This window comes from Pongo pygmaeus, chromosome 9, assembly GCF_028885625.2.
Source record: "Pongo pygmaeus isolate AG05252 chromosome 9, NHGRI_mPonPyg2-v2.0_pri, whole genome shotgun sequence".
Classification (NCBI taxonomy): domain Eukaryota; kingdom Metazoa; phylum Chordata; class Mammalia; order Primates; family Hominidae; genus Pongo; species Pongo pygmaeus.
In genome coordinates, this window is record NC_072382.2 from 22,048,431 (window position 1) to 22,069,310 (window position 20,880).

The window sequence follows — 20,880 nt, forward strand, 5'->3', positions numbered from 1 at the left end:
TCGCTCTTCTGTGTTCGCATCCTACCAAGTGCCAGGCACTGTCCTAGGTGCTAGGAACCATGGGTGAACAAGGTCGCCACCCCCAGGGGGCTTGCAGCCCAGTTAGAATATTTATGCATTTGCCTGCTGGCATCCAGGCCCCCTGGTGTCCCTGGGGAGCCCCCATCTCCAATGCTCCACTCCATGGGTAAGAATGCCACTGAGGACTGACCAACCAGTATTCGTATCTGCAGGCCAGCCACAGTGATTGGTGCAAGAGAGGATACAGGGTCTAGCCAATTTGTGAGCTACAATTCTGGGGCTCTGGGGGACTCTGCTGGAAAGAAAAGGGCCCTTTCATTGCAGGGATTGCTGAAAGGATAGAAGGGCGAATCTGCTGTGTGCAGGGGCACAGCCAACCACTGTGCCACCTCATACAACAGCCTGCCCGTGAATGGAGTCATACCTAAGAAAGCAGGGCAGGATGGACAGAACAAGTCCTGATGACAGTGCAAGCCCCTGGATCCAACTGTACCTGAAGCTCTCAAGATCCTCCTAGAGCTTCTGCTGAGCCCATAAATTCCATTTTTTGACTACTTTTGTTTGACTTGAGTTTCAGTCAGTTTGTATTTAGTCCTGTCCACAACCTAGTAAGCACAGTTTTACTTTGTTTTTCAGATAGGAATGGAGGCTCAGAGAGGTTAAGTGGCTGGAACAAGGCTGCACAGCAACTGTCTGGAGTCTGTGCAATGCAAAGCCCACACTCTTTTCTCTACTCCCAGGTGGCAGTGTAGCATGGCGGGGAGACAGGCTGCAATGGGAGGGGGTCTTCTACGGCAGGGAGTGAAGGGCCCATTAACTAGAAGGAAAGCCTGCTCCCTCCTAGACAGGCCTGCAGAGAGGCAATGGCAGAAAGGAGGCGCAGGCTGCAAACTGGTGACTGTTCTTTTTTTCCATTTTTATTTTTGCCAACTTCGAAGAAACAGAAGACTCCATGTAAAAACGTGGATGTTCAGCTTTTCTGGGAAATCCGAAGGGCTGGCAACACCACGCGGGCAGTCCCACATGGCAACGATTCACTGGAGCTGGGTGGTGGCCCTGCTCAGATGGGCAAGGGCAAGGCGCTCACTCTCCAGGTCTCCAGTCAGCCTGTGTCATTCACATGTGACCCCCGCCTGGGCTGGGCATCTGAGTGTGCGGCCTGCGTGGTAGAGACCACAGTGCTGTGCAGATGCCACCCCTTGAGAACCCAGCCTCAGAGGAGATGAAGGTGCTGGGCTGGGGACTCACCAGCCTCCCAGCTCCTCCCATTCTGGCTGCTTCCAAATACCCAGCACCCAGAACGGTTCCTGGCACCGGCAGGGCTCAATACATATTTGGTGAATGCATGAAGACAATGGGAGGGCATCAGTTGGAGATTTCCAGGAGTACCCCATTAGCAGCCCTGTAAATCCACTCCCAAGGGGCATGGGAGAGGTGAGGAGGGCAGGAACAAGGGCAGCCCTGCAGTTCACTGGCAAGAGGCAGCTTGGTGAAGAAGCTGGGAACATGGGCTCTGGAAGAGGACTCCCTGGATGAGAATCCCAGCTCTACGACTTACTAACTATGCGATCTGGAGAAGTTATTTCACCTTCTGTGCCTTTAGTTACTCCAGCCCCCCGCCACATAAAATGGGGATGAGAGTGAAATCAGGTTGTTGTGAGTGAAGTTATAAGCAGTCGGTAAATAACTGTTACTCCAACCTCGTCCACTGAGGCATAGACCTTGGATAAATCCTTTTCCCTCTCTGAGCCTCAGTTTACCCATCTGCACAATGAGGCCGTTGGGATTAATTTTCCTTTAGGATCTGCTGGCTCTGGCATTCTGTGAAACTCAGGGTCATGCAACTCCAGAAGCTGGGCCCCCAAGAGGCATCCAAGCAGGTCTCAGGGGTCTCTCTGCCAAGCCGTTCCCACCATTGAGGTCAAAACAGACCCGAAGGACCATCACAGTGAAACTACTGATTCGAAATCCCTTTAGATTTAGCCCAAGTTCCAGCCTCAGGATCTGCTGTGGCTCATTTACCCCAAATCATGATAACCCAAAGGCACAGGGACATGGCTAGAAGGAGCCAGCCCTGGTGGCTGTCCTGAGAAGGGCCCTCCCAAGAACCTGCAAGAGGGGCTCAACACAGCCCTCATGGTGGCTGGCGCCCTGGCAGCCAGCTGGCAGAGCCGTTTCCATTTCTCTCGCACGCCCCCAGATGGGAAATGATTCATGAAAACCAAGAAGGTAAAATTAGCCCAAAGGCTGCCGAGTAATTTATGCAGCCAACAGCCCCAGGAGGGAGGGGAGGCCCGCACTGCCAGCTCAGGCTGGCCTCCCAGGGGCTGGCAGAGCGCAGCCTGGCCATCTGGAGCCTCTGTCTCCGGGGTCTTCTATTTCTGGACTCAGCTTCCCAGGCTGTTGGCAAGGCTTCCGGCGCTTTCCCTGACCTTACCCTGCCCACTCACCAGACCTAAAGGATGCTGGATACATTCCACCGGGGACCCGCGGGGTGCTGGGCAGTCACACACATCCACCTGTTCTATCCTCACCTCAATCTCAGGAGGAAAGTTTCAGATCCCCCATCTTTCAGGTGCAGAAACTGAGTGAGGTTCAGAGGGGTTAAGTGGGTAGCCAAGGGTAAGTGGCAAAGCCAGGATTCAAACCTGGATCTCATGAGCTCCGTGAGCTGTGCCTTCCCTGCATGCTGGCTGCTGGCTGCCAAACCTCAGGTTTTCCATGGGGTGAGGAGAGTGGATCCTGGGAAGCCCCACCACACCCTGTCATGTGCTTTTCACAGTCTCAGGACCATCCAATACCAGAACCTGACCCTCAACTCCAAGCCCAGTTGTCCCAATGGACAAGGTATTCAATATCCCAATCTCTTATATAGGGGCTGAGGAAGTATTGGTCTGCAGCTCCTTCTTATGGGAGGGACAGAATAACAGATATCAGCAAGCTCCATGATCTCACTTTGCAGGGCGGTGCACCAAGGCCCAGAGAGGGAAAGGGACTTACTCAAAGCCACACAGCAAACGTGGTTGAGCCTAGGCTAGAACTGAGTCCTCCTGCAGAGATCCTGCTGTCAGAGCTATTTACGAAGAGTGCAAATCTGAGTGGAGGTGGGGGAATTCCCTACGATCAGGAGCAGCTGAGGTGGGAGTTACTTCCTGGGACCACCGGGTACCCCCCCATCCTCAAGCACCTGCTCCCACCTTTGGGACACACAGGGGCCACCTGAGCAGCAGAAGAGGGCTCCTTAGAAGGCAGTAGGTGAGGCACACTGGAATCCTGCTCCACGCCTGCGGGACCTTGGCCAAGACCTTGGTTAAAGATGGGCTCATTATTGAAAAGAAATGAAATCGAAATGAAAAATGTGTGCATTTAAATCACCCAGTAGGCTGGGAGTGATCCATAGGAACTTGAAGGGTCAGCACACATGCTGGCCCAGTGCCTGTCTTCAGACCCTCTGGCTCCCCTGGTTTTGCCCAGAGGAAGACCAAGACCAGCCACAGGTGACACACACAGCTACCCATGGAGAGGGAATTTGCCTCTGTTCCCCGGGGGCACAAAGCTGAGCTCCAGTGTGGACAGCTGGGAGCAGTACCACCCACTCCTTGGGACACAGTTCAGAGCATCCCAGTTCAGGCACCGTCTCCCCAGAGTGACTGCAACTGCCAGGGCCCAAGCCCTGAGCTCAGCACTTCCAAATATCACCACACTGGACCCTCCCCATCAGTGCTGAAAGAAAGGTGAGAAAACCGACATGCAGAGAGCCTGAGTTGCTTGCCCAAAGCTTTCCATTCATTCAGAGATTATTTATTTGACACATTTACCAAGCACCTGCCATGTGTCAGGCATGGTGCCAGGAGTGAGAAAGGCGCACTTCCACCTTAGTGACCCCCCGGCCATCAGAGGCTTTACAGCATCGTGGCTCCCACACATCCTCTGAAGCTATACTGCCATGATTCAAATCTCAGCTTCCTCCAATATGATCTTGGAAAGTCACTTAGCTTCCCTGTGCCTCAGTTTCCTAGGCTGTATCTACCTCATGATGCTACCCTGAAGATTAAGTGAAATGTCACAGATAGTGCCTGCCACATAAGTGCTCAGTAAATATGAGTGGTTATTGCTGAGCCAGAACCCAAAGCCTGTGTCCCTCCGACACTATGTTCTTAAAACTAGACCAGGTCAGTTTCTTTGGTGTGACCCAGCAGCAGGCTCTGTGAGGGCCTACATCTAGAATTAGAAGGTGGGCTTGAGGTTTCCTTCTGCATCCACTAGCTCAGAGAGGCCCAAAGAGCCTCTCTGAGCCTTACTTTCTCCAGCCTAAAAATGGGTCCAATGATGGCTGCTCACCTGCCTCCCTGGGAGAAGCACTGGAGCCCCCAGGGCTGCTGCAACCGCTGCCCACACCACAGGACAGGTGTAGAGAGCGAGTCCTCACCCTAGATGGGTAGACAGGCCTCAGCTGAAGCAGCCACCCTCTGCTGCCGGCCCCCTCTAGGTACCCAGAGGGTCCAGGGCTGGTGCTGGGGGAAGGGCAGGGCCCAGGGCAGGCCATGGTGCTTCTCGCCTCTTAGGAAATAATCCCAAACCTCTGTGCTCACTGAACACACACGCCACTGCCCAGAGGGCAGGAGGCCAAGCTGTGTGGCCAGGAACCTTTTGCCAAGACTGTCACATTAGGTCGCCTCATGAAAAAGAACCGGACAGGGGACCAGATGGCCTGGCTACCATTCCCAGCCCTGCCGGTGGTGACCTATGTGGCTTTGGGAGAGTCGCATAACCTCCTGGAGCCTCAGTGTCTGCATCTGTGAAACGACCTTGGCCAGGTTGCCTGTTTTTCCAGCGTGGCTGCAAGGAGCTGCTTAGGCAGCAGCATCAGTGTGGTTTGGAGCCTGAAAGGATGGTGTGAGGAAAACAGCAAACAGACCATGCTTTCCAGCACTAAATAAATCATCAGCTGCACCGATTTGCCCCTGGGGCTGCGAGGCAAACCCTGACCTGGAGCAGCCAGTGTGGCCCAGAGCCGTCCCGGGACTCTCAGGGGAAAGGCTGGCCCCAGACTGCTTTCTCCTCCTGCCCACGCTGCAGGCCAAGGGAGATCAAATCCGCAGCCACAACGAACCTCATTGACAGCCGGGAAACCTGCCTGACGGATGGGGTTACGCTATGAGGCTCCTGGCCACCTGTGCCGAGCAAGGGGTCAGGGTGACCTTCTTCCCTCCCCGTAGGCTCTGGTCCAGACCCTTCGGGGCCAAGCCGGGATGAAATCCGATCGCCCGCTGCATTCCCAGGCAGCAGCCTCCACCAGGACGTTAGTGGACGGCGGGACGAAGCCATCACCAAGGCCGGAGCCATGCAGGCTGCCCTCTGGGAGCACAGGCCCCCGGCCCATGGAGGTGGGATCCAGGGCTCATTCAGAGAAGACACCCTGGGAGAGTAACATTACTGGGCATTTACTGTGTGTCTACACGGCACATGGTAAACACTTCACATGTGTTAGCTCACTCGGTCCTCAGCAGTGCCAGGATGTAGGTGCTGCTGTTATCTCTATTGGACAGAGGATAGAACTAAGGCACCGAGAGGTTATGTGGCATTCCCAGAGTACCCAGTTGTTAAGGGGCTGAGCCAGGATTTGAACTGAGGCATTATGCCTCCAGAGCTCATTTCCTACAACAGCTGCCCAAGAGAGAGGTCACCCAAAACCATGCCTTTGAATGAGCGCAGAAAACCCTGAATGTGAAGGAAAGAAGGCTCCAGGGGCCACAGCCACTGTTTTCAACTCTCTGAGGGCTAGCAGGGGCCAGGAGAGCTGACTTTCTCTCTGGCTCTAAAACGGAGAACCAGCAATAGTGAAGGACTCACAGGGAAACATTTGGTTCTATGCAGTCTCGACAGATTTTAAACATTGTACAATCAACTTTAAAAAACGCAAAAGGTTCCCCAGACCCAGCAGTAGCTGCTCTAGATATGTGCAAGGAGGCACTAGAATAAAATCAGAATTTACCCAAATGTCAGTGGTGGGGGGAGGTTAAATGACGATCCTTTCTAAAACCTACTGTGTGGCTAGATTTCCCAGATACAATGTCAAGTGAGAAAAGCAATTTGCAGAATAATCTGTACTACATGAAACCATTTGTTTAAACACATACACACACACCCACACACTCTGCAGTGGTACGTATTCCTATAAATTATGTGTGTTGACATATAGAAAAAGATCTAGAAGGATATATACCAGAGTTATGACCATGACAGTCAATGCTCTAGAGAAATCTGGAATGTTGTGATCATCAAGAAAGACTTTAGTTTATTTGTTAATATTTGATTTTTTTCAAAGTAAAAATGTATTTGTATATTCCTTATATAATCAAAATGTAGTAAAACAAAAATTAAAAGATCCAATGAGCTGCCTTGGGAACCAGTGGGCTACCAGTCCCTGGAGGCATGCCAGCAGCTCTCTTGGGGTGGAGGGAATTAGAGGAAATTTAAACCACAAGGTATCTAAAGGGGTGAACACCCTTTCTGAACCTCGGGAGCCCCAGCAGGCAAGTCAGAACAAAAGCCCTTACTCTCTCTACTCACATCAAGAGTTGCTATAAGGAAGCACGGAGCATCAGACCCTGAAGAAGGGAGAGGCTGGAGTTGTGGATCTTCATTGTGACTCAAGAAGAAATGGGCTGGGCAGTCAGAGGCGCACAGGCCAACTCTTCAGAGTCTACCTTCCCCCAGCCATCTTCCCCCAGTGACTCCTGGCCCATTCTGTTTCAGCAGCCCCCAGCCCTGGCCAATTGTGACCAGCTTCAGGGATGCTTCAGGGATAAAGGCTGTGTCCCTAAGAGGACCTGACACTGGGGTCAACAGTTCAGGAAGGAGGAGATGAAAACGGTTATAAATGCTCACAGAGCTGACTGCCACTGACGGTGATTACTACAAAGCCCAGGCAAAAGCCCAGGCAGGCCAATAAGCCCTGACCCCAAACACAGACTGAGCCTGTGAGCCCCGGCCAGACCCTGACAATATAGCAAGCAGAGGCCAATGAGGCCATTACCTCCAAGACAGCTATGTGGTCACGAGGAGAGTCAGAACATGTGGGTCTAAGTCCCTGATGTCCCACAAGACCTTGACAAAGTCGCTGAACCCTGTGGGGCCTCAACTCCTTCATCTGCAAACTGGGAGAACAGTAGCTACTCCCAAGCTTGCTGCACAGATGAAATGAGACCAGGCCCACTTAGCCTCTTTGTGAACCATAGGGACTCCCACAACATGTGAGGCCCACCCACGCCTCAGACACTGGGCTCTGAGAAAAGGGGGTGGCAACAATTAAGCTCCAGAAGCAGCCAGACTGCTGCCAGGCCAGAAGCCCAGAGCAGCCAGGAAGGAGGCCACTGCTGGGCCCAGGAGGCAGCAGGCAGAGGGGTTCTCCAGGAGGGAAGGGTCCAGGAAGAAACGAGAGTGAGTCTAAAAGGGCAGAGGAGACTTTCTGGGCCACTGTCCTGGGCCTGAGGCCAGGGTGCTCAGGGAGGGCAGGGGAGCCACTGGCAGGTGCCAGGGAGGAGTCTGGTTTCTAACTGAAGCCCGGGGACCAGACCCCTGGGAGCTGGGCCAGCGGGTCCTTGCCTCACCGGTAGCCCAGGGAACTGGGACAGGGCAGGCCACGGAACTAGGAAGGGGGCTCAAGGAGAGGGAAGGCAGAGCACAGTCCCCGGGAGAAGCCGAGACAGGCTGCGACGAGCAAAGGGGCCAGACTGTGCCCCTGGACCCGGACACAGACAACCTTGGAGGATTTGATTGGGAGGTCTTGCTAAGAAGTGGCAGGAGCCATGCAGAACAGGCTCAGGGTGTCTGTCCTTAGAGAAGCGGGGGCACCGAGAAGCAAGAAGGTGTCTCAGCAGGCCTGCACAGTGAAAGGATCAGCTTTGGGGAAGGGTGCAGCAGAAAGACAAAGCCTGAGTTAGACTCAGCTGTCCCAGGGCCTGCTCCCCAGCTCCCGTCAGGGAGGCCCTCGCTCTATGGCAAGTAGTGAGTTCAGTGTGGGACCAACCAAGTCGGGTACAGCAGACAGGGTGAGGACTCTCATCCTGAGCCTCCATACATGACCAAGGCCACTGTCAAAACTAAGGCACCTCAACAACTCCTGCCTTCCTGGCCCTGAAGCCAGAGCCTGGACAGAGAAGAATGCCTGCCCAGCCCCGTTCTGCAGGACCCCAGGCAGCTGGACTCCCTGTTGAACAGCAGCCAGACAGCCCGGCCTGCTGCTGGGGCCCAGCCTGTCTGGGAGCTGCCGGGAGGGAGGCAGGGGCTGGGCCACCCTGAACTGGGGCCCCAGAGGAGGGTGGAGGTGGGGCAGGCAGGAGAGGCGCTCCCGACAGCTCCTTCCCAGGCAGGCCCGCCATGGGCTTGTGGCCACATGCAGGCCCAGGCACACCTTGGTCTGTTCCCAGCAGCCCCGGGACAGGGCAGGTCAGTTACTCTAGGGACAGGAGGCTGTGACAGAGTTGAAGACCAGCGACTCCCTGACACTGCACTGTCTGCTTTGAGCTGGGCTGGGTTGGGACTGACTTTAACTTTCCCTCACTGCCTCACCCAGATGTTTGCTCCTCAGGCCACAGAGGCAGGTCTCAGCCCTGGCCCATCAGAGGATCCATGCAGGAAGCCACTTCAGCCTGCTGCCCACTGCTCACCTCCTACACAGACCCCATGCCATCAGAGACCAGGTACCCAGGGCCTGGGCAATGGCCCAACCTCAGCTCAAACTTCAGCCCTCCCTTCTCCTGACAGCCATCCCTGAACACGGCTCTGGACTGTACCCCAAACTGCACCCAGCATCCATTTGACAGCCCACCAGTCCACGTTCCTGCAGCTCTAGTAGGACAAGCAGTGAGGACAAGAGAGTTCTGCCATGGCCAGCCCGTGACCCCAGGTGTGACCCCACCAACCAGGCCAGCCTGGAGAGGCCATGCTGCTCACACCCGAGGGCTGCCTGCCCATCAGCCAGGACCGACTCAGGGGACAAAGAGAGGCCTGTGCATCAGCAACTTACTCCACAAGACACAATCGAGGAACAGCCTTCCGGGAGGTTGGCGGTGGAAAGGAAGCACACACCTGGATGGCCTCTTTGGTCCTCTAAGGCAGAGGTCCCCAACCCCTGGACCATGGATGGGTACTGATCCATAACCTGTTAGGAACCAGGCTACAGAGCAGGTGGTGAGTGGCAGGCGAGCTAGCGGGCATTACCACCTGAGCTCTGCCTCCTGTCAGATCAGAGCCAGCATTAGATTATCATAGGACGCGAACCCTACTGTGAACTGCACATGCGAGGGCTCTAGGAGTGTGCTCCTTATGAGAATTGAACGAATGCCTGATGATCTGAGGTGGAACAGTTGATGATCTGAAGTGGAATAGTTTCATCCCCAAACCATCCTCCCCGACCTCGTCCATGGAAAAATTGTCTTCCACGAAATGGTCCCTTGTGCCCCGAAGGTTGGAGACCACTGCTCTAAGCCACCTACTCAGCCATGGCCACCTCAAGTCCACTGCCACCTGGACAGAGTTTCTATAGCGCAAAGCTAACTACTTCTCTCCCCTGCTTACAAACCACCCACAGCTCCCCAGTGCCTCCAGGGCAAAGTCTCAATTCCTTCACACGGCATTCCAGGCCCTCCCAGCCTGGCCCTCACCTGCCTCTCCCCAGCCATCTCCACTGCTTCTCTAAACACCCATGACCGCTTGCCATTCCTGAGCCATGGGGTCCTCCTGTTGCTGCCTTTGCACATACTGTTCCCAGTGCCTAAAATGCCCTTCCCTCTCCCTCCGCCTGGCAAACCCCCGCTCCTCCCTCAAGGTCCAGCTCATCGTCACCTCCTCTGGGAAGCCTAACCAGATCCTCCCTCTTGACCTCCAGGGCGAAATGACTTGCTCTCCTCTGCCCCATATCCATGAGCAAGCTGGGCGCGTCCTACCTTCAATCCCAAGACCCAGGCAAGAGCTGCCCAAGAAATTTGAGGTGAAGTGACTTCTTTACTTTTTAAGTTTTCCAATCTGATGCCAACAGATGTTTTTGTGAAATAAAATTAAAAATGATGTGGCAATGTCAAGTTGCCAAACAAGTTTCTCAAGGCTTTCTCTCAAAGTCTGCATGTCTCTCACCACAGACCCATCCAGCACAGCTCAGGATGGGCAGAGGTCTGTGGACCATGGTCTCCATTGCCTGGCAGAGCTACTGTGCTCCCGGTGTTCTAAGAGGAACCTGGTGCAGGGCCCATCAAGAGTCAGGTGTGTATGTCTGGACCCCAGAGCACAAGGGGCTGCTCCATGAACATCTGCTGACCCAGACAATGGATGGGAAGGTCTGAAAATGCTGTAACATGTCCGGTCCTTATGCTAGGCCTCCCCATTCCTCAAGTGGCCACATAAAGGCACAGAGAGGGTGACCTGCCCGAGCCACAATGGCCCATATGCTGTACTTTCTTTACACTGCCCATCATCTCAGGGGAAGGAACCTGGAATCTGTAAGTCAGCCGTCCAAAGTACTGCCCAGCATGGATGGCTGACCTTATCTCCCACTGCAGTCCCAGCAAGCCAGTCCCATGCTGTGATAAAGAGCTCAGACTCTGGAATCAGACAGACCTAGGTTCATATCCTGGCTCAGCCTTTCACAGCTGTGTGACCTTAGGTGAGTCACCTCACTTCTCTGGGCCTCAATGTTACCTCTGTAAACTGCACCTAATAACACTAGCATCATGGGACAGCTATGAGGGTTGAATGGAACATGCCCGTCCACACTCATTCGGGCTCGGCTGTTGCTGATGTTTATAAAAGGCCCAGGGTCTGGCAGCCAGACACTCTGCCCTGGATCGTCCTTTTCTGCTCGCTCTTCTGGAGACCCAATATCTCCTCTTTGGGGTCAAGAGAGACTGCTGGTTTCCCTGGCTGCTAAGCTTGCTGATTTCCTTTGAGGACTTCACCTCTCTGCCCTCTGCCTCCCTCAGGCTAAGGGGCTTTTCCTTCCTCCTTCTCCACCCCTCCTTGAGGCACCACTGCAACCCCTCTCCAAATGCCAACCCCCTCTGGCTGGTCTTGCTTTCTCTTGGAACACAGCCGGCCTAAAGAGGGGCACCCCTGGCCCCTAGGAAAATGTCACTCTGTTTGGGTTGGAACAGTAAAGGGCTGTGAGGTCAGGGACAAGCCCCAGCCAACCACCTCCCGGCAACCCCCAGAGCCCACCCCCTCTGTACCTTGGGCCATGATGGTGCTGAGTCCGCCCTGGCTGGGTCCCAGTCGGCTGCTCCCACGAGAAGCTCACTTCCTTCTGGGGCTGAGGGTCTGGTGGGCTCCTCCCCATGCCCCTCGGCCGTCCTGGAGCCTCCCAAGCCGGCCATCTCCATCCCCTGGCATCGGGCAGCCAGATCCTTTCCTGGCCCTCACCCCTTTCCCTTGGGGAAAGTGAGAGATAGTGGGAGAAGCCACTCCGGGAAAGCTGACATTGTGGGGGCGGTTCCATATTTACTTGCTCAGTGACGTCCATACCAGCCCAGCTCAGTGCCCTAGTCAAAGTGATCCTCCTGCCTGCTGGGCCCACTCTCGCCCTCAACTCTGACACAAGCCTGGCGGAAGGTGCCCACTGGCCACTACCCCCCTTTCTACCCCAAGCTCCTTCCAGCCACACTCCCTGCAGTAGCTGGACAATCTCTCTGTTTGGGAAGCAGGGTACAGAGGCTGCAGCAACACTCTCTGGGGTCCCCATTCTGCTGATTCCAGAAGGACTGGGGTGCAGAGGAAAGGGTGCTAGATTTGGGGTTAGAATGTTAGCTTGGTTACTTTCTAAACTGTATGAGCTCTAAGTCACTTTCCCTCTCTGAGCCTCAGTTTTCTGAGCTGTAAAATGGGGGTTTTAAGAGCCAACCCGCCTGGGCTAGTGATCGGGGATCAGGAGAAGGTGCAGTTGGGAGGAGGAGAGTCCTGGTTGCTCTTATGGATCAGATGAGGTGGGGGAGACAGGACTGGAAGGGAAAGCTCCAGAAGGCATTGAAGGCTCCAGAGGCCTGGGGTGCCTCACTTTGCAAGCAGGGACCCCCCTACCACTAGCACCAACCCCTGATCTAAGGCTGCTGTTTGGGAGCAGGATGGGCAGCAGCTATCTGCCCCCACCCCTACTCCACTTCCCCTACCCAGTATCATTTCAGTGGAGGCTTTTGGTCTGTTTGAATGTGTCTGCAACTTCTGACCTGTGAAGTTCCCGGGATGGGGAGAAGGTCTGAAACCAACAGTCTATAAATCAAATCCTACTTTTATTGATTTATTATTATTTTTTGAGACAGGGTCTCACTCTGTCTCCCAGGCAGGAGTACAGTGGTGCGATCTCAGCTCACCACAGCCTCGATCTCCCAGGGTCCAGTGATCTTCCTGCCTCAGCCTCCCAAGTTGCTGGGACTACAGGCACACATCACCATGCCCAGGTAATTTTGTTCATTTTTTGTAAATACAGGGTCTCACTATGTTGCCCAGGCTGGTCTCAAACTCCTGGACTCAAGCGATCCTCCCACCTCAGCCTCCCAAAGTGCTGGGATTACAGGCATGAGCCACTGTGCCCAGCCCAAATCCTATTTTTAAATCACCCAAGAAACCTTCTGGGAATTATTATGTAATACAAATAGGCAACCTCAAAGGCTTCCTTTATCAATGTGGTCTTCTTAAGAAGATTGGAAAAATGAGATGATAGTGTGTGATCTTTAGTTAGTCATGTAACCTCTCTGAGCCCCAAGGTTCCTCATCCACATATGGATGCGGGAGTAACCTCACAGGGCTGTTGTCAGTGTCCTGGTGCTCCATACATGTTCCTTCTAGCTGTTTACTGCCCCAGAGATAACAGCACCTTAAACTCAGTCCCGCAAACACAGAGGAAAAAATCTTCCACAGAATGTAGGGCAGGACTGATATTACTGAGTCCATTTACAGAAAGGAAACTGAGGCACAGATAGGTTAAATATTTGGCCTTGAACACAAGACAATGGGACACCATGAGTGTCTGAGGCTGCGGCCAGATCACCTTTAAGTACAGATATGCTCACTGTCTCGTATTCAGGCACTGCTGTCCTATCCCCAGCAAGAGGCATGAGAGGACCCCCATGCCTCCCCCATGTCCACTGGCCTCACACCCAGGAGATGGCCCAAGACTGACCCTAAGCCATTCACTGGTGCTCTGTCTTTCTCCGGAGCTGTCCATGCAGCCCTTGGAGGCTGGTAGTGGCATCGCCCCCGTTCTGCAGATGAGAAAATGGGTAACTCCAAGAGGGACAACCTCCTGCTGACATCTCACCGCTATCTGGTGCCAGAAGCAGGACTGAACCTGGGGCCCACGCCCTCTCCAGGGAACAGTGTGGACCCCACCAGCTGGCTCCCTGGCTCCTTCTCAGTTCCCTTTCCCTGCCAAGGGACCAGCCCAAGGCACTTTGCTGGATTTTATCTGCGGGTCCCCTCGCTACTCAGAAGCAGAAGTCAAGCACACTCGGGGAAACAACTGGCCTCCAGAACCGAGCTCCAACCCATCTGCTCTGACCTTCACTGTAGAGGGCCAAATTCCCCTACTTTTCCCTGGGAATGGTCACTCTCAGCTCTCACCTTCATCCTCTCCTACCTCAATTACTACGACAGCCTCCTATTTGGCCTCCCTGCCTCCAGCCTTATGCCCAAGCCGCTGCTGTTTTTTGGAACATGGATCTGATCACCATGTCAGCTTCCTCCTCATAAAACCCTCTGAGGCTCCCTGTGGCCCAACAGACAGAGTGTAAACTCCTCAGCACAGCAGTCAGGACCTGTTACAGCCTAGTAAAGGCCAAGTATCTGGGTTAGGCCAGAAGTCTCAGGAATCAGGTGCCCTGAGTTTGAATTTCATCACCAACTGTGAAACCGTGGGCAAGTGATGCTACCTCTCTGAGTCTCAGTTTCCTAAACTGTAGAATAGGGAAATAACAATACCATGATCAGGGCATCGCTGTGAAGATTTAAAAAGACAAAGCAGATAAAGCACTTTGAACACACTAAGTGCTCAATTAATTCACTCATTCCACAAGTATTTGAGGCTCTAGTTACTATATGGCATATACTGTTCATACAGCAGTGAACAAAAGTAACAAAAATCCCAGTTCTCTGGGAACTTGCATTATAATGATGGGAGGCAGGCAGAAAACAAAATAAAAAAGTAAAACATGGGGCATGGGATAAGTGCTATGCACTAAAGAGAAAAAAGCAGGAAGCAGAGAGAGGGTGTTGGAGTGAGTTGCAATTTTAAACAAGAAAGTACCCATGGCTAGGCCCGGTAGTTCACACCTGTAATCCCAACACTTCGGGAGACCAAGGCAGGTGGATCACTTGAGGTTGGGAGTTCAAGACCAGCCTGGCCAACTGGTGAGACCCCAGTCTCTACTGAAAATACAAAAAATAGCCAAGTGTGGTGGTGTGTGCCTGTAGTCCCAGCTACTCAGGGGCTGAGACAGGAGAATCGCTTGAACCCAGGAGGCGGAGGTTGCAGTGAGCTGAGATCATGCCATTGCATTCCAGCCTGGGTGACAGAGTAAGACCCTGTCTCAAATAAATAAATAAATAAATGTGCCCATGAGAAGGTAGTATTTGAGCAGAAGTCCTAGGGGAGGCAAGGGGGCCTGCCATGGAGATAACTGGGATAAGAGTGATCTAGGGAGAGGATGCAACCAATGCCGAGGACCAGGATTAGTGTTACTCATACTATTATTGTTATTCTCTTTCCAGCCTCATCCACCTCCATCTCCTCCCCTTACACTTACTCTCCACCCGAATGAACTACTCAAGCCTCCCCAGTCCCTTCCATGCATCCATGCTTCTGGACAAGCCATGCCCTGGGCCTGAAGCCTCTCCCCTCCTGTGCTATCCAAATCCTACTCACTCTCCAAAGGCCAGCCTAAAGGCCTCCTCCTCAGGGAAGCTTTCCCTGACTTATAGTCAGCGGTTGTCTCCTTTGCATCCTTCTGCTGTAAGCTGCAACTGCCTGGTTATTTGCCTATCTCCCAGGCTGATCTGTGAGCTCTGGAAGGGCAAGGACTAACTTGCACATGGTACCCCCTAGGCCCAGCACAGTGCCTGGCACAGCAATGGCATACATGCCCTGACCACCTGGTCAATGAATGAAGGACCGAATGATACCCAGATGGGGGTCCAGGCCTCTCCACTTACAGAGCCACAGTCTGGGGACACCATCAGCAATGTGGCTGCATTAAGTGAACATTGGCCTTTTCAACACAGATACAAATCTGCAATAGGAAACAGGCTTTTAAGAAAACAACAGCACAATTTTCTCTTTTCTTTCTGCACGGCTTGTTTTTCCAGCACAGCTCCAGGGTCAGCTGTCGGGAAGCCCCTCCCAGGCCTCACTCTGAAAACATGGGGCTCTGTGGCCTCCAAGGAGTCTCAGCCTCCAGTAGGAGGTAGAGATGCACCAGGCAGTTCTAGACCAGCCCTGGCACCAGGGCCACCAGTCACCTCTGAGCCAAGAACCCCATGCTCAAACCCCGATGTTAGGTAGGTGTTACCCCACTGGAGGCCCACTCTCCCATGAGAGCTTTATAACCCCACATGATGCTTCCAAATGGGTTTGGGGTTCTCTGCCCTCACTCCAAGAAGGCATACCAAGGAGATGGCCTCAGACTGCCAGGGTTCTAATCCTGGCCACACCATTAACCCTGGGTCCCTTACCTCATCTTTCATAGCCACAGTCTCTCAATCTGTGAAACAGAAATAATATCTACCTTGTGGAGCTGTTTTCAGTGCAGGGTATATGACATGCTTAGAACCATAGATGGCATGCAATAAGCCCTCAAAAAACATTAGCTGCCATCATCAACATCTTCTTCTTCTTCCTCTTCATCTTCCCCAGATCTCCTGTTCTGCGCCCCTTCACTGAATCATATACTGTCTAGATCAGCAGGGACCTCAAGGCAATGTTGAATCTCATCCTCCTGCTTTCCTGGAATATCCTATGATACATCCCTGGCACACAGTCCCCCTGGGCCATGGACACCAGTAAGGATGGGGAATGTACCATCTGTACTCTACAAGCCAGTCATTTTGCCGGCTATGCCTAACACCTCCTTCCAGCTGGACCCACCAGCCCGCAGCTCAGGGAAGTGGTGTTCCCTCATCCTGTCCCCAGCCCTCAGCACACAGTGGGCCTTCTATCCATGCTCAAGGATTCAACAGAAGGTGTTTGGTGAGCAACTCTCAAGTGCAAACCCAACAGCACACTCAAAGCAACCCTGGCAGAGTCTGATGGAAGAGCAAGGCTGCAACCAAATCATTACACCAATAAGTGGAAAACTGCTATGGATGTGAGTGCTCCAAAGGAGAGGTAGGTGGGCCAAGAAAGCTATAAAGAAGGGAATTCAGCCTAATCAGGGAGGGCTTCCCTGAAGAGGGGATGTGAAGATGGAGGAGGAAGGATGAGGAGGCCTCATCAGGAGAGGGGGTGGAATGCAAGGTCAGGGCAGAAGGAACAGCATGAGGAAGGCCCATGTGAGGCAGAACATGACAAATGGGAGGGACAAAAGATGGTGTCCCTGCAGAGACTAGAGGGCAGCTGGATTTCTGTCATTCTCCTCACAGCAGTGGGAGTCCCTGAAGGTCTTTCAGGCAGGGGTTTATAAGCTCAGATATGCATGTCAAAAAGATCACCCTAGCTGCTTTCCAAGTCAGGGTCCTCCCTCTTTGCATTAACAGCACATGCACTACTTGTCTCTCTGCCTAAAATGCCTCTCTAGTCCCTGCATCGGTCAGCACAGGCTAAGTTATGCTGCAGTAACAAACAGCCCCATCGGCTCAGCAGTTTAAAACAACAAAGGTTTAGTTATCACTCATGTTGCATGTCCATCATGGGTCACCAAGGGCTTCACGCACGGAGTGACACAAGGACTCAGGCTGGCAGCAGCCACCACCATCCCGCCTTACTACCAGTTGCCATGCCACAGGGAAAGTGCACTGTGGAGGGTCTCACACCAGCAATTAAATGCTGTGGCCCAGAAGTGACGTGTATCACTGTCATTTATAATTCACCAGCCAGTCATTGGGCCCCCACCCAAGCGCAGGTAGAGCTCCAGTCAACCTACTGTGGAACTGGAAGAACCGGAAATAGAGGAAAGCACTAAGGACCACCAGACACTCCCATCCCACTGTGCCCTTTGCTGACCTTAATTCATTCATTAGATGACAACAGCTCCAGGATTTGAGGAGGAAAGGCCAGCCTATGTAGGAGAGATCAGGGTCTGGAGTTCAGAGAAATCTAGGAGAGGACAGGAGATGAGGTCAAGGGCAGGGGCCAGATCACTCGGAAGCTTTTAGGTCACTACACCAATTTGGTTCTTTATCCCCAACACACTGGAAAGACTTCTAGGTGTTTAAAGAAGGAAATGGGATGCCTGACATGATCCTATTTGGAATGGATCACTCTGACTGCCATGAGGGGGAGGTTGCAGGTAGACCTTAGGAGGATCTTGCTGTTGTCCTGGGGAGAGACAGCAATGGCTTGACTACAACACTGGGGAAGAGGGGATGGAGAGAAGTGGATAGGTTCATTTGAGAGGATAAAGTTATCTGGGTCTGGAGATGGAGTAGATTGGGGTGAGAGAGACAGAGACACCAAGGCTTCTGCCTTAAAGAGTAGTGGGACAGTGTGCTCTTGGCCAAGATCAGAGCCCTAGAGGAAGTTTAGAGAGGAAGATTATGGACAGCTTTGGCCACTGTGTGTTTGTCATGCCTATGAGACAGCCAAGAGAGCAGGCCAAGAAGGCAGCCGAATCCACAGGCAGGACTCCCAACTCCTACCCTAGTGTTCTGTACTTCATACTTGTCAACAACCTGGAACCAGGGAAACTCCCTGTAAGTCCAGAAGACGACAGATCCAAATAGGAGAAATCCTACTTGACGCCAAGGAGAAGAAATTGATGGAACACATCAACCCAAGAAGTCTAGACGACAGAACTGTAACTCAGGTCAAATGAGTCCGTAAGTGCAGAGGTGATGGCTATCATGACCAATCTAGGACTCCTGGGACAAGTGAGGGGAGTCCCTCATCTCTGAGAACGTCACCAGGGAAGGAAACGAGACTGTGCCACCAGCTGTTCCTTGGGGCCCTGTCAGTTTGAAACTGGATGGACCACGGTGGGGTCTGTGGGGGCAATTCTGATATTCCCAGGTCAGTACCTTCTGCCGTGATTTTGGAGGAGAACACTTCTTAAACAGTATGCCAGGCCCTGGAATAGGCATTTCATCTTTGCTATCTCATTTAATTTCACAACTGCCTTGCCAGGCAGGTTTTGTTGGACTCAGGGATGGAGACACAAGGCTCAGAGAGGCCAAAGACAACGATGTGAAGTCCAAAGTCAGACAGTGACTATGAGGAGGAGGTAGAATTCAAAGACAGAAAGCCTCTCCATTAAACTGAATACAGCAAGAGGTCTGGGCTCTATTCCCAGAAGGGGAGGTTTCTACACGTGCCCTGCAGAACTCTGCTTGTCCACCTTTCAGAGAGTCGGCGGGCAAAGACTGTGCCCTGCTCCCCAACCATGACCCCACACCTCCAACAATGACCCTAGGAAAGCCCCAACCTTCCTTCCTCCCAAGAGGAAATGTGGGCAAGGACCAGCTTGGGTGCTACAGGCATCATGCTCCACAGAAAATTCTTCTGTCCCCAAGCCCCCAAAGTTTATAGGGTTTCCAGGTACCAAGAGCAATCTCTCATCATTGCCTCCTGGCCCCACTCACAAAGGGCTGGGTGTGTTTCCTTACAGCCACTCTAAATTATACAGCACAGCCTTTCTCCACACGAAGCAAACGTCTAGGAAAGAGGAGAGGTTTCACATTTTTCTCCCCTAAATCCCAGCCCAGCCTGGGGGGTTCTAAGTCCCCATCTCCCAACTGGGCTCTAGACACACACCAGCAACTTTTCACCAGCATCGCCCAAGACATTGGTATTCTCTTTGTAGCGACTCGCCTAGGGCACGCTGGCCTTGACCGGAGAGAGGTCATTGGCCGCTAAGTTTCTGCAGTTTCTGCATAGGAGAGTACCTTGGGGACTGCGAGTGGGGGATGGAGGCTACGCTCCGGAGAGGTTTCCCGAAGAGTCTACACCGCAACTGACACTTAAAACGCATTCCAGAAACGCCCTCCGGCTCGGCCACGCTTCGCGGGCAATCGCGAACCGCGATGGAGAAGGCTTCGTCGCATCCCAAAGGACGCCTGCCACCTTCATCCCCGAGCCCCCCGCAGCAGCCCCCGGCGGGGGGCCGAGGGCGTCCGCGAGAACTAGGCCGGCGGCCGCGGCGAACCCTCTGGCGTCCGCGCCCCGCCCCGTCCGTGTCACCGCGTTCTCATTCCGAACGCTCGGCCTGGGCCGCCACTCCCATTGGTCGGCGGCCACGTCCGTCAGCGGGCGCGCCGCTTGCGGAGAGAAAAGGCTACATTGTAACAAGGCGAGGAGCGAGCGAGCTGGGAGGAAGGAGGCGGAGGGCGGCCCCCGGCTCCCGCGGCGGCGGCAGCTACCTGCCGAGGGTTCACCCACCTCGCGGCCCCGGCGGGCCGCCCCCAACCCCGCGCCCGCGCCGCCCGGACCCCCGCCCCGCGCCCGCGCCGAGACCCCCGGCCGCCCGCGCCCCCAGCTGCCGCTCCCGGCCCCCGCACCGGCGGCCCCCGCGCTCGCTGGCAAACTGCCGAGCGCTCTCCGAAGCCATTTTCAATGGCCACATTGGCTACCGGGGCTGACTCACCTTCCCGGGAATGCTGCGGCAGCCGCGGGGCCCAGGGGGCGAGGGCGGCCCGGCGGGCGGCTCGGCGGAGGCGGCGCGGCCCCGGCTGGCGGCCCCCGCGGCGGGAGCGGCCGCGCTGCGGGCGCGCTGGTCCCCGGCGAGGCAAAGTTTCAGCGCCAGCCTCGGCGCGGCGGCGGCGACTCGCTGCTGCTCTCCTCCCCTGCTTTGACCACCATCTTATTAGTACAGGAAATGACATGGAAAACGGAAGAAAGCGGCGTTTGGGGCAGACGCGGACCCCCCAATTCAGGGGCCGGAGCCGGGACTCACCAGCCGCGTCCCGACCCGGCCCCGGAGAAAACTCCCGGAGCCCCTTCGGCCCGCGCCCTGCCCGGAGGGGGGAACCCGGCTCCCCAAACCCAAAGGGAGAGGGAGCGTTTTATAATCCAGCCCGTGGAGAAATCGAGAAAAAAATAGATGAAAAAAAGAAAAGGTTAAGAGAGAACTTTCGAACTGGGATACTTTTTTGGGGTCGGAAGTAAAAGTTCTCAAATTTTAAAAAAGTCATTGCGAGGGGGGCTCCCTGGCTCTCCCGGTCCCGTGGCTGTCCATTTGGAACCAGATAGTCGGGGGGAGTCGACGCGTTTGGATGTTTAACCCTTTCAGGGCTCCGCGGCTGGCCCCCTCCCGGTCCCATTTAACCCTTTGAATGCTCAGCAGTTTGGAGATACAAACTGAAGTTGCGAAACGCAAGCGTCCCGCGAAGGCTGAGGGTGAGGGGCTTGGGGTTCGTTAAAAATATTAACTCTTTATGTGGGGTTGCGGTTTTGAAGTCACGAATCGCACATGTTCTTGAAGTCAAAATATGTTACAGAGGGAGAGAGATTCTGAGAGCTGGAGGGCCTGGTCCCTGGCTGGCTTGGAAAAGATGTTTAAGCGGCATTCACTTGCTCGATTCCTCAGTTTCTCCATCTGTGAAATGGGATTCGACATCACAGAGAGGGGGTGAAGAGGGAAAGACGGGGCCAGGGGTGGAATTGTCACAGAGTGCTTGAGTGCTTGACATGCTTTCCTGAGCGCCTGGAAAACTGACAGGTTGTGATGG

General features: G+C 54.0%; 1 protein-coding gene across 5 annotated transcripts in view; it reads right to left on the reverse strand.

Moving 5' to 3' along the window:
* PRDM11 (PR/SET domain 11) overlaps positions 1-19,922 on the reverse strand; it is an 87,948-nt gene extending 68,026 nt beyond the window's left edge. The window contains exons 1-2 of one of the 5 annotated variants that reach the window (XM_063670951.1): positions 19,099-19,337; positions 11,247-11,444 (exon numbers count right to left, since the gene is read on the reverse strand). In XM_063670951.1, coding sequence (XP_063527021.1) covers positions 11,247-11,396 — 150 coding nt within the window. In that variant the 5' untranslated portion in view covers positions 11,397-11,444; positions 19,099-19,337. Of the gene's footprint in view, positions 1-11,246; positions 11,494-19,098; positions 19,338-19,796 lie in introns of those variants that run through there. The other 4 variants (XM_054439416.2, XM_063670948.1, XM_063670950.1 and 1 more) reach the window with 4 other exon arrangements.
* Positions 19,923-20,880: the final 958 nt, after the last annotated feature.